The sequence below is a fragment of the Micropterus dolomieu genome, linkage group LG23 (assembly GCF_021292245.1).
Source record: "Micropterus dolomieu isolate WLL.071019.BEF.003 ecotype Adirondacks linkage group LG23, ASM2129224v1, whole genome shotgun sequence".
Classification (NCBI taxonomy): Eukaryota; Metazoa; Chordata; class Actinopteri; order Centrarchiformes; family Centrarchidae; genus Micropterus; species Micropterus dolomieu.
The window spans coordinates 7835963-7849738 of record NC_060172.1 but is presented as its reverse complement, the minus strand read 5'-3'; the positions used below and the strand labels follow the sequence as shown (position 1 = coordinate 7849738).

The 13776-nt window shown below is 40.3% G+C and overlaps 1 protein-coding gene across 4 annotated transcripts in view; it reads left to right on the top strand.

Annotated features, from left to right (window-relative positions):
* Window positions 1–13776, top strand: part of wwc1 (WW and C2 domain containing 1) — a 62481-nt gene that overhangs the window by 42490 nt on the left and 6215 nt on the right. For all 4 annotated transcript variants that reach the window (XM_046039398.1, XM_046039396.1, XM_046039397.1 and 1 more), the window contains exons 13-20: window positions 3936–4053; window positions 5346–5513; window positions 7636–7828; window positions 8718–8858; window positions 10042–10091; window positions 12169–12340; window positions 12643–12813; window positions 13088–13180. In XM_046039398.1, coding sequence (XP_045895354.1) covers window positions 3936–4053; window positions 5346–5513; window positions 7636–7828; window positions 8718–8858; window positions 10042–10091; window positions 12169–12340; window positions 12643–12813; window positions 13088–13180 — 1106 coding nt within the window. The remainder of the gene's footprint in view (window positions 1–3935; window positions 4054–5345; window positions 5514–7635; window positions 7829–8717; window positions 8859–10041; window positions 10092–12168; window positions 12341–12642; window positions 12814–13087; window positions 13181–13776) is intronic.

The following is a 13776-nucleotide window of genomic DNA, read 5'->3' as shown; positions in this document are numbered from 1 at the left end:
GGATAAGCTCTCGCTCGCAGTTGGAATTCCAGTTCATCTCAAAGGTTTTTGATGAGGTGGAGATCAGGGCTTTGTGCAGGACAGTCAAGTTCTTCCACACTTTAGTTATGGAGCTCTTTCTGCAGGGGGACACTCATGTTGAAACGAGAAAGGGACGAACACTAACTGTTGCCACAAAGTTGGAAGAAGTCATTTCCCCTGCTGTGATTATCGGTGGGTCAACAGTGCAGTATGCGGAATTACTGCCATTTTAGTTTTGCAATGCAATAATGTGTGTTTGTAGATCTCACCTCGCTGACCATCAAGTCACTAACTGCTGTGACCTTTACTGCTGTTCCAGTAATCAGTAGCCCTTGGAAAAGGCCCCTCCTAAGCCACCGACAACGCCATTCAACCTGTGGCTCTTGATGAGTAACCTATGCAATTTCCACAACACTGGCTGCTAGTCAAAGTTAGTCAACGTTACCAAGCAAATCAGTTCCCGCAGTTTGACCATGTCTTTTTCACACGTAGCTATAGCATTACCTGCAGTGCATGGTCAAGTACATTTAAAAACAGCAGCAACTCGCGCGCACACACACACACACGCAATGTGAGGATGGCCTCTGTATAACCTTAACTTGTTATTTAGTTTCTCTTGACTGTCCCTCAATATTAAGTTACAACATTAGTTCATCAACAACCAGCCTGCTAGCCACATTAGCCACACTATATGCTAACGGCAAGTTAAGCTAACCTGCAGAAGAAACAGTAAAACAACATAAAACATTCTAAAAAAACTTCTAGCTTCCAGGTTTGAAAGTGGCAGCCCATTGAGATTCATCCTTGCGCTTGAACCGTTACCTCGTATTGCTTGTTGAATTTTTGAAACACTGATTTATTCATTTAACACGCATTGAAGTGTAGAAGAGGAAGGTGTGAACTCAGCGGTTGTGGTGGTTACTTACCATCGTCTGTGGTTTGCTTGTCAATAGCAAGATATTTCGGTTTTGCAGTTACTGCGACAGTCCTAAAGAACACATTTAAAACTTATTGTTGCATGCTGTAGCATTAAGAGTTCTGTTCATTTGAACCAAAGGGCCTCCAGCCTGTGAAAAAGCCCCAAACCACACGTACACAAACCTCTCAATAAAACCAAGTAATCCAAATACAGAAAATTAGTAAGAGTATTAATAGTATTAGCAGTAGCAATAAGAGTATTAAGTGTTTCAGCCCACAATGTTGATGTCATGCAGGGAAATGAAAGAGTCACAGCAGTTAAGTAAAAAACTAAAACATATGCACAGATGGTTTTAACCTAACTATTTACATGACCAAGCATGCATTCAGCATCTTTCAGAAGATGCTTAATGCTCAAAACAAAAATAATACGAAACAGTGTGGCTTCTAATTAAACCTGTGAGTCTCTTATCCTCAAAGCAATCATGTCACATCTCAACGGCAATGAAACTGTGTTTGCATAATAACTCAGCAGGGGCTGCAGGATAACGACTTAACTGTTAATCCCAGTTAATAACGTGATCATCGTGATGAATTTTCTGCAATTAGATGAGCAGAAATGAGCGAGTTAGAGAGCGGAGAGACCTTTAACTCCGTTACACTAGACGTCATAGAGAACACTCCACTTTGTTGGAAAGCGGTATACCAGGAATCCTCCTCTCGCTGTGTGTGTGATGAGAAATTTAATACTGTGTGTGTGAAACCTAGATTGCTGGTGGGAGAAATGAAGAGAGGGGAGGTGAAGGTTAGGAGGGTGTTGGATTACAGCCGCTGGGTCACCTGTGTGTGCCGTTTGAGCTCCTGTTTGCAATGTATTTCTAGGGGATTTAACATGTTTATTTATTAACTGTGTTATAGCTTGATTTGTGTAAGTGAGTGAAAAATATCAAAGGTCAATATACAGTAAGAAAACAGAGGTGCACCTACACAGTATCTTTGGGTCACATCTCTCCCTCCGCGCCTTCCCTTCGGCTCTCCTGCTTCCACCATTTTTTGCAGCCTTTCAATGACTAAAAGCTGAAGAGCAGTAAGGGTCAGTCGCACTGCACCCGAACGTGACTCCGGTTCTTGTTGCAGCCGCAGGTGAAAGGTGGACGTGGTGTCTGGTTTCCTGTTCACTCTCCATCCCTGCTGCCAGGGTTGAACATGTTACTGGACTCTTAACTCTCTACAGGCGGGCCTCCCCTGTAGTCCAGTAATGCTGCGTTCAGATAAACATTAGCACTGCGTCAAAAAAAAATGCGTCATCAAAGTGCTTTAACAAGTGCAGAGACAATAAAACACAGATAAAAACAAAATACACGACAAAGGCAAGAAAACATTTAAGAAACTAAAAAACAGTTAAAAGAAATGACAAAATATATATAAAATAAATCTGGAAAGTATGTTTTAAGAAGGGACTTACAAGATTTCACTGACTCCTCTAGGCTGTTTAGAGCCTCGGGGCCCTGACTACAAACTGTCCCCTTTAGTTTTCAGTCGAGACTCTGGAACAGACAACAGACCTCTGCCCCAGGATCTCAAGGCTTGCTGGTGTGTATGGGACTAAAAGGTCAGAGATATAACACGGCGAGAGGCCATGAAGAGCTTTAAAGTAGCCAATAAAATTTTAAAGTCTATTCTAAAACATACCGAGGGCCAGTGTAATGAAGCCTAAACAGGTGATGTGATCATATTTCTTTGTTCTGGTCAGAAACCTGGCAGCTGATTTCTGCACAGTCTGTAGTCGATCATGTTTTACCGACTTACAATTGCAAAAATGTCAGAGGTCGCGCGCCTCTGGAGCAATTAGGGGTAAAGTGTCTTGCTCAGGGACACATGGGTGGACGTGTCACAGTGGGGAATTGAAACCGGGTCTCTCACATCAAAGGCATGTGTCTTATCCACTGCGCCATTACCAACCCCCATATTTTATTCTTATCACCTGTACCTGTAGCAACATATCTGTGAAGTGTTGACAGAGGGTTTGATCAGTATCAGTATAATTCAGCAAGTTGTGCCTGCTGAGGTTTGCTCTGTTTTGGTGTAAATCTCTCTGCCTTTGGTTGATCTACTCCGCTGTCCTCTGTCCATTGACCTGTCTTCATGGTCAAACTACGCCTGTGCTACTAGTGTATGTTCTGGATTATAAGTTTTCCCAGTCCACACGCTCAGTAGCAGACATATTGTAAATAGATTTATAATACTAGAGATTAACTTGATATCTTTGAATTTTTGATGAAACACAGGGACGTGATGCTTCTCACCGCTGCACAGTTTGAGAATCGGTTGACCCAAGCGATACAATAATCGTTTCAAATGAAGTTGTACTAGTCTGTGTTACTGATTGGCCAGGGGCATCATTCCTTCACATTGCCATTCTGCTTTCAAAGTCCTTTTTACTCTTCGCAGAAAGTAAACTAATGTTCAGAAACTATTCAGGGTCTGCATTAGAGCGGAAATAGTTTACTATGCTGTAGTTTGCTAGTTTATTATTCCTGCCCTGATGAACACCATGTCAGGTTGAGGTTGGTCTTTCTTCTTGCCATGTCTAATTTTTGTGATGCACCAATACATGTTAGTAGTTATTAGGTTGTTTTTATGCTAATGTTACCGTATTCATGTAATATTGTTTCACACTGATAAGGCTGGCCTCATTCTGTATTTCTGTTATCGTCAACAAATACCACAAAAATGCCTGAACTGACAATGTCAACCCTTTCTGGCTTCATCTCCCTGTCTGCGGCTCTGAGCTCCGAAGCCCATCGGTTCCTACTGAAGACGTAAAGCTCACAAATATGTAGTTTTATGTCCTTAAACAGCTTGTTACTGCAACATGTCACCCAGTGCAACAGTGTGGCTCATTGGTGTGTTTATGGCTCTATGGCACAGAGCCTTAAAAGAGACAATACATTTGTAAATTTAGCTTCACCTTGTTTTTGTCCTCCTGTTTTTAGACTCTGCTCCCCAGCTGCGAGCGACGGGGGCGGGGCCAAAGAAGATGGGCGTGACCTCAGCCGTGTCTGACGAGTCAGTGGCTGGTGATAGCGGTGTGTACGAGCCTTCAGAGCGCAGGTACGGATATTTATTTATTTAAATATTTTTTGTAGGGCTGACCCCGAATAGTTGAAGATTCGATGCTTCGATGGGCGGAGCCTGATTCACAGCGAAACAAGGATCATGCCATTTTGGCGATAGGGGGGTGCTCAACAACTGGTTTTACATAGAACTACCAGTTTTCTCCCAATAAGTTAATATACAGCCTATTACAATGTACGTTTCGATGTTTAATGCTGTAAGTTAACTTTCAATGAATGTTTTTAATGCGTAAATAAATCCAATCATTGTTGTGCCGAGTTGTCCGGGACTTTTGGGTAATTTATCACCGTTGATCAACCTCACAAGTATATGCATAGTTATACTTGTACATTTTACTTTTTTACATGCACACATTGAATTTTTATCCTTTTGTATCTCTTGTTTTTTTTGTTTTTTTCACACAAAACTTTTAGCCCAATCTAAAGAGTACAGCACATTGCAATTAACAACAAATTTCAGAGCTCTATTGCCAAGTAGTATTTTATATGTACGAGGAATTTGCTTTGGTGATAAGGTACTACACGTAGACAAACATACAGTTGACATAAGTGTAAAAATATATAAATATGGAATAAACAGAAGCAAGTTATAAAAGAATAGAGAATAATACAACTATGTGGAAATATTTTACTTGAGTTTGTCAAATGAAGATGTGAATCCTTGATCTAGTTCTACTTTGTATGAACTTGGACTGAGAAAACAGTAACGTAGATGAGTCGTCTTTCCACACTTGAAGAAGTGTATATACACAAAGATTTACGGTGCATTATATAAAATATCCTTTGATCATTGTTGTCACACATTTGAAGATAGATATTTATTTTTTTGTTACATTTTGTAACAAATTGGATGTAAATGTATTTTATACGCATAAAAACTACAAAAAGAACCATGAATTTCAAGTTAGAAGAAGAAACAGGAAGCTTATATGAACAAGAAGTTTATATATCCAAGTCAAACACAAGACGGTAAATATTCAGACCTTTTCTCGTTTGTCGCTTTGCATGTTTAGCGCCTCCGAAGACACTGTTTGCTCATGCAGATGTGTCTGCTTTATCTACTTTTTATTGGTACGTTTACATCGTAAGAAGTGGTGCTTGGGCAAATGAATAACTGGATGCAAATGACCAACAAGTCATCACAAACAGTGTCATTACATAACTATTAGACAGCCTTGGAAAATAAACTTTTGGAGTGTCACGTCAGTCTCTGTCTACATGATATTTTACTCAGAGGTACTTACGTCTGGGCGTTTGTTCTTCCTCCAGGCCGGGCCTCCCTGCAGACCTCCTGGGCTCCTACGAGGAGAGGTTGGCCCTGGGCTGCTCTCAGGTGCAGCTCTGCTTCCGCTACGAGTCCAGAGACCAACGCTTCACCATCTACGTCATGCAGCTGTCCAACTGCAGCGCCCTCTGTCTGCCGGCTGACCAGAAAATGTACATCCTTTTACTTACGTTTATTAAATGAGAGTTGTTTAGTCATTTGGGTGTAAATGTATTTTATACGCATAAAAACTAGAAAAAGAACCATACATTTCAAGTTAGAAGAAGAAACAGGAAGCTTATATGAACAAGAAGTTTATATATCCAAGTCAAACACAAGACAGTAAATATTCAGACCTTTTCTCGTTTGTCGCTTTGCATGTTTAGCGCCTCGGTAGACACTGTTTGCTCATGCAGATGTGTCTGCTTTATCTACTTTTTCTTGGTACGTTGACATTGGAAGAAGTGGTGATTGGGCGAATGAATATCTTGATGCAAATGACCAACAAGTCATCACAAACAGTGCTATACGGTGTTTTCAGACAGATAACGAGTTGAACTTAAATACGATACTACTCATTATGATGTATACTATGTCAGTTTGTAAGGTACATTTACATTAACCTTCAGTCTGACAAATAAACCCACTCTCAACACCAAAAAAAGATGTGATATTACGTCTCCGACGTAGCAAATGAAGACACATTGATCAGGGAAATCAAAAAGTGTGGGAGGATACAAAAGGATGCTGCAGTTTGTAGCCTGGCACACACTAAAATAATGACTCCTCTATGTCCAAAGACAAGATGCATCAAGACATCTGTGTTTCGAAAGGGTCAGCAGAGATAAACAAAACGGGAAACACTTTCTTGAATTCAGCAGAAAATGCAAAGCGAATATTAGGGAAGACTCCATCACAGCCTTACATGTTTAGATGATCTTTTATGCTAATGGCTCTTTTCCAGCTCAAACCAGTCTGCATGTAACTCAAACTTGTACTAAATACTAATAAGACAAAATGTTTTATTCACAGGAACCCATAACTCTATCTTACGTCTTCCTGCCATCTCCTACACATTACACACACACTACAACTGTACTGAAATGTTGAATCTTAAGCCTAGTTCACACTATTTTAAGCCCGATCTGCCGCTCGGCGAGTTCGGCGAGTGTCAGGCTGTGATCAGGGGTATATCAGTGATTGATCAGCGGTCGCCAGCCGTTATGTATGAACTACTCAATGACGTGTCAAAACGGCTCCCCGTCACATTTCTGACACAGACATCAGCCAGATATCTAGCACGTCAAATATCTGGAGGAGTCTGCCGACTCGACACCCACATCCAGCCAATGAGAGCAGGCAGCTACTTTTTCACTGCAAAACACTTGGACACTTAGATACTCCCTGCTACCTGTGTGTGCTAATCCATTCTTTCACCCATATTTTTTGTCTTTATAATTTCTATCTTTATAATAACAATATAATAACAGCTGTTTCGCATCATTTCCGGTTTTCACATTTCACGAGTGTTTTCTTGGCAAATTGTGGTTTGGTGACCAGCGTCGGGTGTCGCAGCCACTGTCAGCTCGTGTAGCATGTGACCCCCTGTCACCGATCAGTCACGTAGTGTGAACGCCACAACGACTTCAAGACTCCCGTCACAAGACGGCAAGTTGTGTAGTGTGAACGGCACGACCATCGGCCGACGCTGAAAGTCGTGTAGTGTGCACGAGCCTTTAGATATACCTGGGGTTTTGGTTAGATAACAGTCTGACTTTTAAAATGTCATGTGGAACCCAAGATATGAAATGGGTTTCATGGAAATTTTCATTTTTAGGACAGAAAAGCTAAAACGGCCTCAGTATATCACATGTTTTCTCAAATTAAAAACTACATTTCATCAGATCAGATCCCAGCACTGACTCTTAATTTAGACATTTTTAGAAATATATGTGATAGTTTCTGAGGGTGTTTGTGTGTGATTGTGTGCGACTGGCTGGTTTTGTCACATCTGTTCTGTTCCTTCTGCACTCTTTCTTGTAAAAGAGACATTGATCTCAATGAGACTACCAGATTGAATGAATAAAGGTTAGAATAAGTTTTCCCTTCACTACGTCACTAGTTGGAAAGTAAGTAATTTACCTGTACATCAGTATGTATGCACGCCACAAATCCACAGCATCGGCATCTATTTAAAAGGTAACTGCAAAGACAGATTTAAAGCAGCAGACATGCTGAAACGGTACATGTGAGCAAACGGCCTCATGGTAACACCTGCACCTGTGTCTGCCGCAGGTATGTGCGTTCGGCGGTGCTGCCCTGCGTGGAGGCCACCCGCTGCCTCTTCCGAACACGGGGCTGTCTGCCTCAGGACGTCGTGGAGGTCAACGAGGTGTTCAGCATGCAGATATCCCACTGTGCACTGCGGCAGAAGACACTGAGGGTCGACATCTGCAACACCAGCAAGTCGGGCCATGAAGAGTGTCTGGTTAGTAGAACTCTCCTTTGTGCTTTTAAACCTGGCGTGCGGGGAAGATGCAGTGCTCGTTTGATTTAAATGTTTCCATCCTGTTAAAGTTGAGATTTTTATTGTGTTTGTCAGGTAGAAGGTTATATTACACCAACAGCTTCAAAACCAGGAGCAGCACAACAATGGAAACGCTCTCTGGCTGCTTTTTCTTTCTTAGAGTCACTGAATGTTTCATTTAGTTTAATTTACTTTTATGTTTTTATTTTATTTAACCTTTATTTAACCAGGAGAGTCCCGTTGAGATTAAGAACCTCTTTTGCAAGGGTGACCTGGATGTATAATTTAGTTAGATAGTTATGGAGCAAGACGGATTTCTCCATCCGCAGTATGTGGTATAAAGTCGCAGAAAAGACACGACGTTTTCAGCAACAGGTTAATGACGGAGCCTGTCAAAATGAAACCCAAACGACATCTGCAATGGTGTGTTCACTGTTGCTTTACCTTGTCCGCGTCTTGTAATATATTTGAAAACATTTCTATTTGTTTCTCTGCAAAATGTTAAAATGCGTTGCAAAATATACCGGTGCAGCCCGCCCATGCATTGCATGAATCTCTAACAATAAAAAGAGATGTTTTATACTAGTTTTAGCTGCTTTCTATTTTTACAGTAGATTATTAAAAAAAAATATTGTATTTTAGGATAAAGAACATGCATTGCAGAGGGACTCTAAGAAAATGGAAGTAGCACAAATTTCACACTGAGGCAGTTTAAAAGTGCTGCTTTTTTCTAAAAAAGGAACATTAAAAGGAATTAAAAATAAGAATCAGATTTAAAGAAATCTTCCCATTTTTTTTAACATCCCTCCATCTTACGTCTCTCCTGCTTTCTCCCCTTCCTCCCCTCTAGGCGGGAGCCCAGATCAGCCTGGCTGATGTCAGCTGTTCGGAGGAGAGGTGCACCAAGTGGTACAACCTGCTGAGCCGCGCCTACATGCCCGAGATACACAACAAGGACAAAGAGAGACGAGCAGCCGGCGGCTCTGACAGGGTAAAGAGAGACACCCTGAGGACTGCTGATTCACATTTGATACTTTGACTTTCAGCTCAGAAATGATTTAATAACACAAGGGTGAAAACATGGTCCACTCAAGTACGACAACGCCTGGCCGGTTTCCGTGACCACAGTATTTACGTTTTGTATTGCATTCCTGTCTCCATGAAAAGATGACGGCGTGTCATAAATATGCATATGTATACGGTCCTCCTTATTACATCCATGATATGGACAAACCCATGCGGAAGGGACACTTCATTACTTCATTACAACTGTCAGCAGAAATCAGTGAGTTAACTTGGTTAGGAATTTAGGTGTAAGTGTATATATATATTTCCTTAATTGTATTCAGGCGCTCAAGGCTCTCACTCGTTTATAAACTAGTCAGACCAGCAATAACTAACTTGCTGCAGCAGGATTAGCATATGAAGCACTGAACAGCTGAAAACTGAACTGCTGCTTATTTTGACTGTTAGTTAAACATATTTATGGCTTAATAATACAGAACAGTGTATTTCTTACTGCAGCTTGGCAAAAAAGTTAAGTTGAAGTTGGGATTTTATTTTAGGAATAAAGCTTGTTTCTCTTTTAAAGACTTTTCTGTCTATACTAGATTATGGCGATATTTTATGGATGAATGCCTCTACTCAGTGTTTGAGATCATTGATGGACTTTACCATGGAGCACTGAGACTTATTTTGAAATGTAAAGCACTTACACACCACCACACTTTATGTGCAGGGGTTGGAAGACCTTTCCTGGCAATCTGTAGACTCAGTCACTGGTATGTTTTTATTTACAAAGCCATACTGGGTTTGCTACCTAATTATTTGTACTGTTTAATTATTAAAAAATATGGGGGAACTGTCTCCGTTCATAGGACTTTATTTTGCTTACTGTGGCAACATCAGCTTGGAACTCCATAGATCTTTTTAAACTGAAAGATCTGTCTTTTGACAATTTCAAATCATGGAAGAAGGATTTTGAGGCTGATTCTATTACCTGTCAGTGTTTGTAATTTTAGCTAATTATTGTGAATTAAGTTGGTCTTGCTTTTTATATCTTTTCTGTTGTATTTTATTTTTGCAACTTTTATATAACGACTTTTTTTTAAATAAGGTAGAAAACACACCTGTATGTCTGTGTTTGGTCCTGATGTGTGTGTTCTGCGTTTCAGACTTGTGTTTCCAGCAGCGACAGAGTCGGAGCTCCTGAGGACGATGAGTGGTGAGAGTTTCTCCTTTACATCATCTACCTTTTTATGTATTCCCTCCTTCACTCTTGACCATCTATTGTCCTCTCTTTTAATCAGTCCCACCTTAGCAACATTCTTTTAACCACCGATTTCCAGACCTTCATCATACATCAGTCCCTGTTAGGGCATCTTCACACAGCATTTTAATGATTAATTTAGTGAACAGTCTAACTGCATTATAAATCTATCTAAGCCATGACCTCCCTTATTCAGAAGTATAAAAATCTCTGCAGCTCTGTTTGATGCTGGTTTATGTGAGTTAACTTGTCTGATTGATCAACATGATCCGGCATGTTTCATTCGCTCTATTTCTTTGTAAGGGATGTTTTGGGCAAGAGATGTAAAATATACATTCTCAGTCAGAAAAGTAATTAAAAACATGTACTGAGGTACTGTATAATTTTGAGGTATTTGTACTTTGCTTGACTAACTTATGCTTCTCAATACTTCTGCATCACTGCATTTCACATGCAGATAATGTACTTTTTACTCCACTGCATTTATTTAACAGCTGTAGCTTCTTCTTGCTAAGTAAGATTAATAAATGTGATAATTTCATAAAACACAAGGGATTATTAAAGGTTGCCAAACATTTTTAGCTTGTGACCAATTACATAAAAGAAGCGTCTCTGAGTTCAGGGTTGTTAGCAGTTCCACTAAAGATTTCCCCTCTAGGGATTATTTAAATATTTACCCAAAGAGGTAAAAATGTTCCCACCTAAAAACAGATTATAGCAAAGTTAGAAAAATCAAATGACCCCTCAGATGTATCTTGTGACCATTCGGCGGGGCCCCAACCCCTAGGAAATTAATTAATATACTGGCTCTACCTCTGCAAAGTAAAGTGCTGCTCACAAATGGATTGTTCAGTATTAACAATCTATGTCAGATATAATAATACTTCAGGTACATTTAGCTGATGTATCTTTGTATAAGATTTTAAATGCTTTTTATGTTGTTGTATTGGTAGTTATAAGTTAACAATCTCTGTACGTCCTGCATGATAATTTTATTATAGAGATTGTAAATAATTGTTTGAGTAAACCTGTTATTTTTACAGAGATGATCTGTACTGCGTCACGTTTCCATGTGAATGTTTGTGGAGTGACAAACAGACACAGCACAGACAGAATGCTACCTGGCAGGTTCAGACTGTAAATAAAGCTACTCAAATGTTTGCTACACCACCTTCTTTCCTCCTTCCTCTGTCTTACGACAATCACCAGGTGTTCTGAGATTATAGTGACCCCAACAACTCCACTTGCAACTTCTCTCTTCCTCTTCAGTCACTGAAATACTTGAGTTTTGCTTATTCAGTTTTACAGAAGGAAGCAGACAGTGGTTTTTAGGTTTCATCTATTCTGTGTAATTCTTTACAATCTATTTTGCGCTAACAACAACAACAGGTAGTTGTAGGTAAAGTGTGCACAGACCTGACAATAAAATATTCATGATTCAATACTTTATTTCCATACAGCTTCGTTGTTAGGAATTTGACTCAGTGTACTCATGACATGACAACAACCAATCACAACAAAAATCAAAATAAGATCACGTAACACATAACATAACCCCAACCCTATGGTCCATTATCCAAAGAAGGTTAAAGCTAAGGGCAACTGGACTTAGTTAACTTAGTTAACTTAAATTAACAACACTCCCTTGACTTTAACCTTCTTTGGATAACTATGACCTGCATGACTGACAACCTTCACGGACACCCTATGGACCATTACGTCCATCCATCCGTAGCTGTATGGTCCAATGCAAATAAAAATAAATTAAAGAGTACAGTGGATACAGTAGGATCTAGTGCAAAATAACCAAAAGAAAAATGTCAATAAATACAGGTTTGGTATATTGGCGGTAGTAGTTGGTGTTCTTAAGGTGGCAGAATCTACAAAATAATGTCAACTCTTGATACAAACACAGTTTGGTTGGTACAAAAGTACTGAGGTTGAAACACAACTCTAAATAGTACTAGAAGTGGGAACTGAGGACTGTCTTCCTCTCTGTCATTGTCTCACTGCGTCTGTTGTTGATCGTCAGGCATGGCGACCCTCTGGAGGCTGATATGTTTGATGAAGAAGGAAATGGCGTGGAGCCTCTGGAGGAAGAGGGCGGGTTTTATCCTGAGAGCAGCCAATGGGAAGCAGAGGAGGAAGAGGAGGAGAAGGTGACCAAACCTCCTCGAGCAGCAGCAGGAGCCATCACAGAAAAGGTAACTTTTGTGATTTTCCACTGATTGTTGATCGTGCCTGAAGGAAAAATCAACTCCCCAGTAGAGAAAAGTTTACGATGTACTCGTGCTGGATTGTAGCGTATCGTTCTTCTTTTCTTGGATGAATTGGAAAGCAGAAGTAAACGCATTCAGTGCAGCTACGATGTGTGAAAACGGAAGGAAAATAATTTCTCTAAAAGATGTTTCGTGAACAATTGTTTAACGGTCATTCAGAGAGAAAAAGAAATTCTCTTGATCTCGCTACATTTTCTCGTTATTATCGCCGTGTATTCTTTGCCCAGTTGAACAAGGAGACGAGCATGGACAGCTTGTCGCCATCCCACCACTGCTCGGTGGTGCGACCTAAGGAACGCCGCCCAGATGTGCACCAGCAGAACCCCTTTATGAGAGGGAACACCATCATCCGCTCCAAGACCTTCTCCCCTGGACCTCAGAGCCAGTACATCTGCAGGGTAACTGAACCAGACCTTTAACTCTGTCATCTTTATAAACTGACATAAGTACAGTGCGGTACGGTTTATGAATTAATATTACATGTATTCATTTAGCTGAGGCTTTTATCCAAAGCGACTTACAATTGCTATATATATACATATATACATACATACATACATATTGGTGGATGTGTCACAGTGGGGAATTAAACCTGTATCTCTCAAACCAAAGGCAGGTGTCTTATCCACTGCACCATCACCACCCACTCTCTCTCTGTTTGTGTCTTCCCAGATTAACCGCAGTGACAGCGACAGCTCCACCCTCTCCAAGAAGTCTCCGTTTGTCAGAAACGCCTCAGAGAGACGCAGCATGCGCATGAAGAAGGTAGAAACTTCACTGCTGTCTGTTGATCTCTCTCTGTTAATGTGTCACACGTTGTGTCTTTTGAGATGGTCACTGTGTCCGATTAGGCGATGGTAGTGTCATAAATCTTTTTCTCTGGATGTCGTGAGGCGCTGAGCTGCTGCATCAGTTGTCTTCCACTATGGCTCACCACACCTGAAGCTCGTCATCATTTAAACATGTTAGCAGTGGCAGAATTTTCACCAAAGTCTCTTTAATGTGTCTGCGGGTTTTTTAATTGAATGAAATTTTTAAGTAGCGGCCTGATAATAACCTTATGTAGTATTTTAATATGTTAATGGTGCAAAGGCAAATAAAAAATACAGTAACAATATTATGGCGTTAATAGTAAAATAAGAAATCTAAAAAAAAAAAGCAGGTATGTGTCTCTTCAGATTTTAGTTGTATGTGGTTTCTGTGTGTTTTTTTTCCCCCTAACTCAGATCTTTTACACTTGCCCCCATTCATCATGAGCTGAACTCAAAGATCTAAGAGTTTCTCTATGTACACAAAAGGCCTATTTCTCTCAAATATTTTTCACAAATCTGTCAAAATCTGTGTCTCTCACAGGTGTGGCA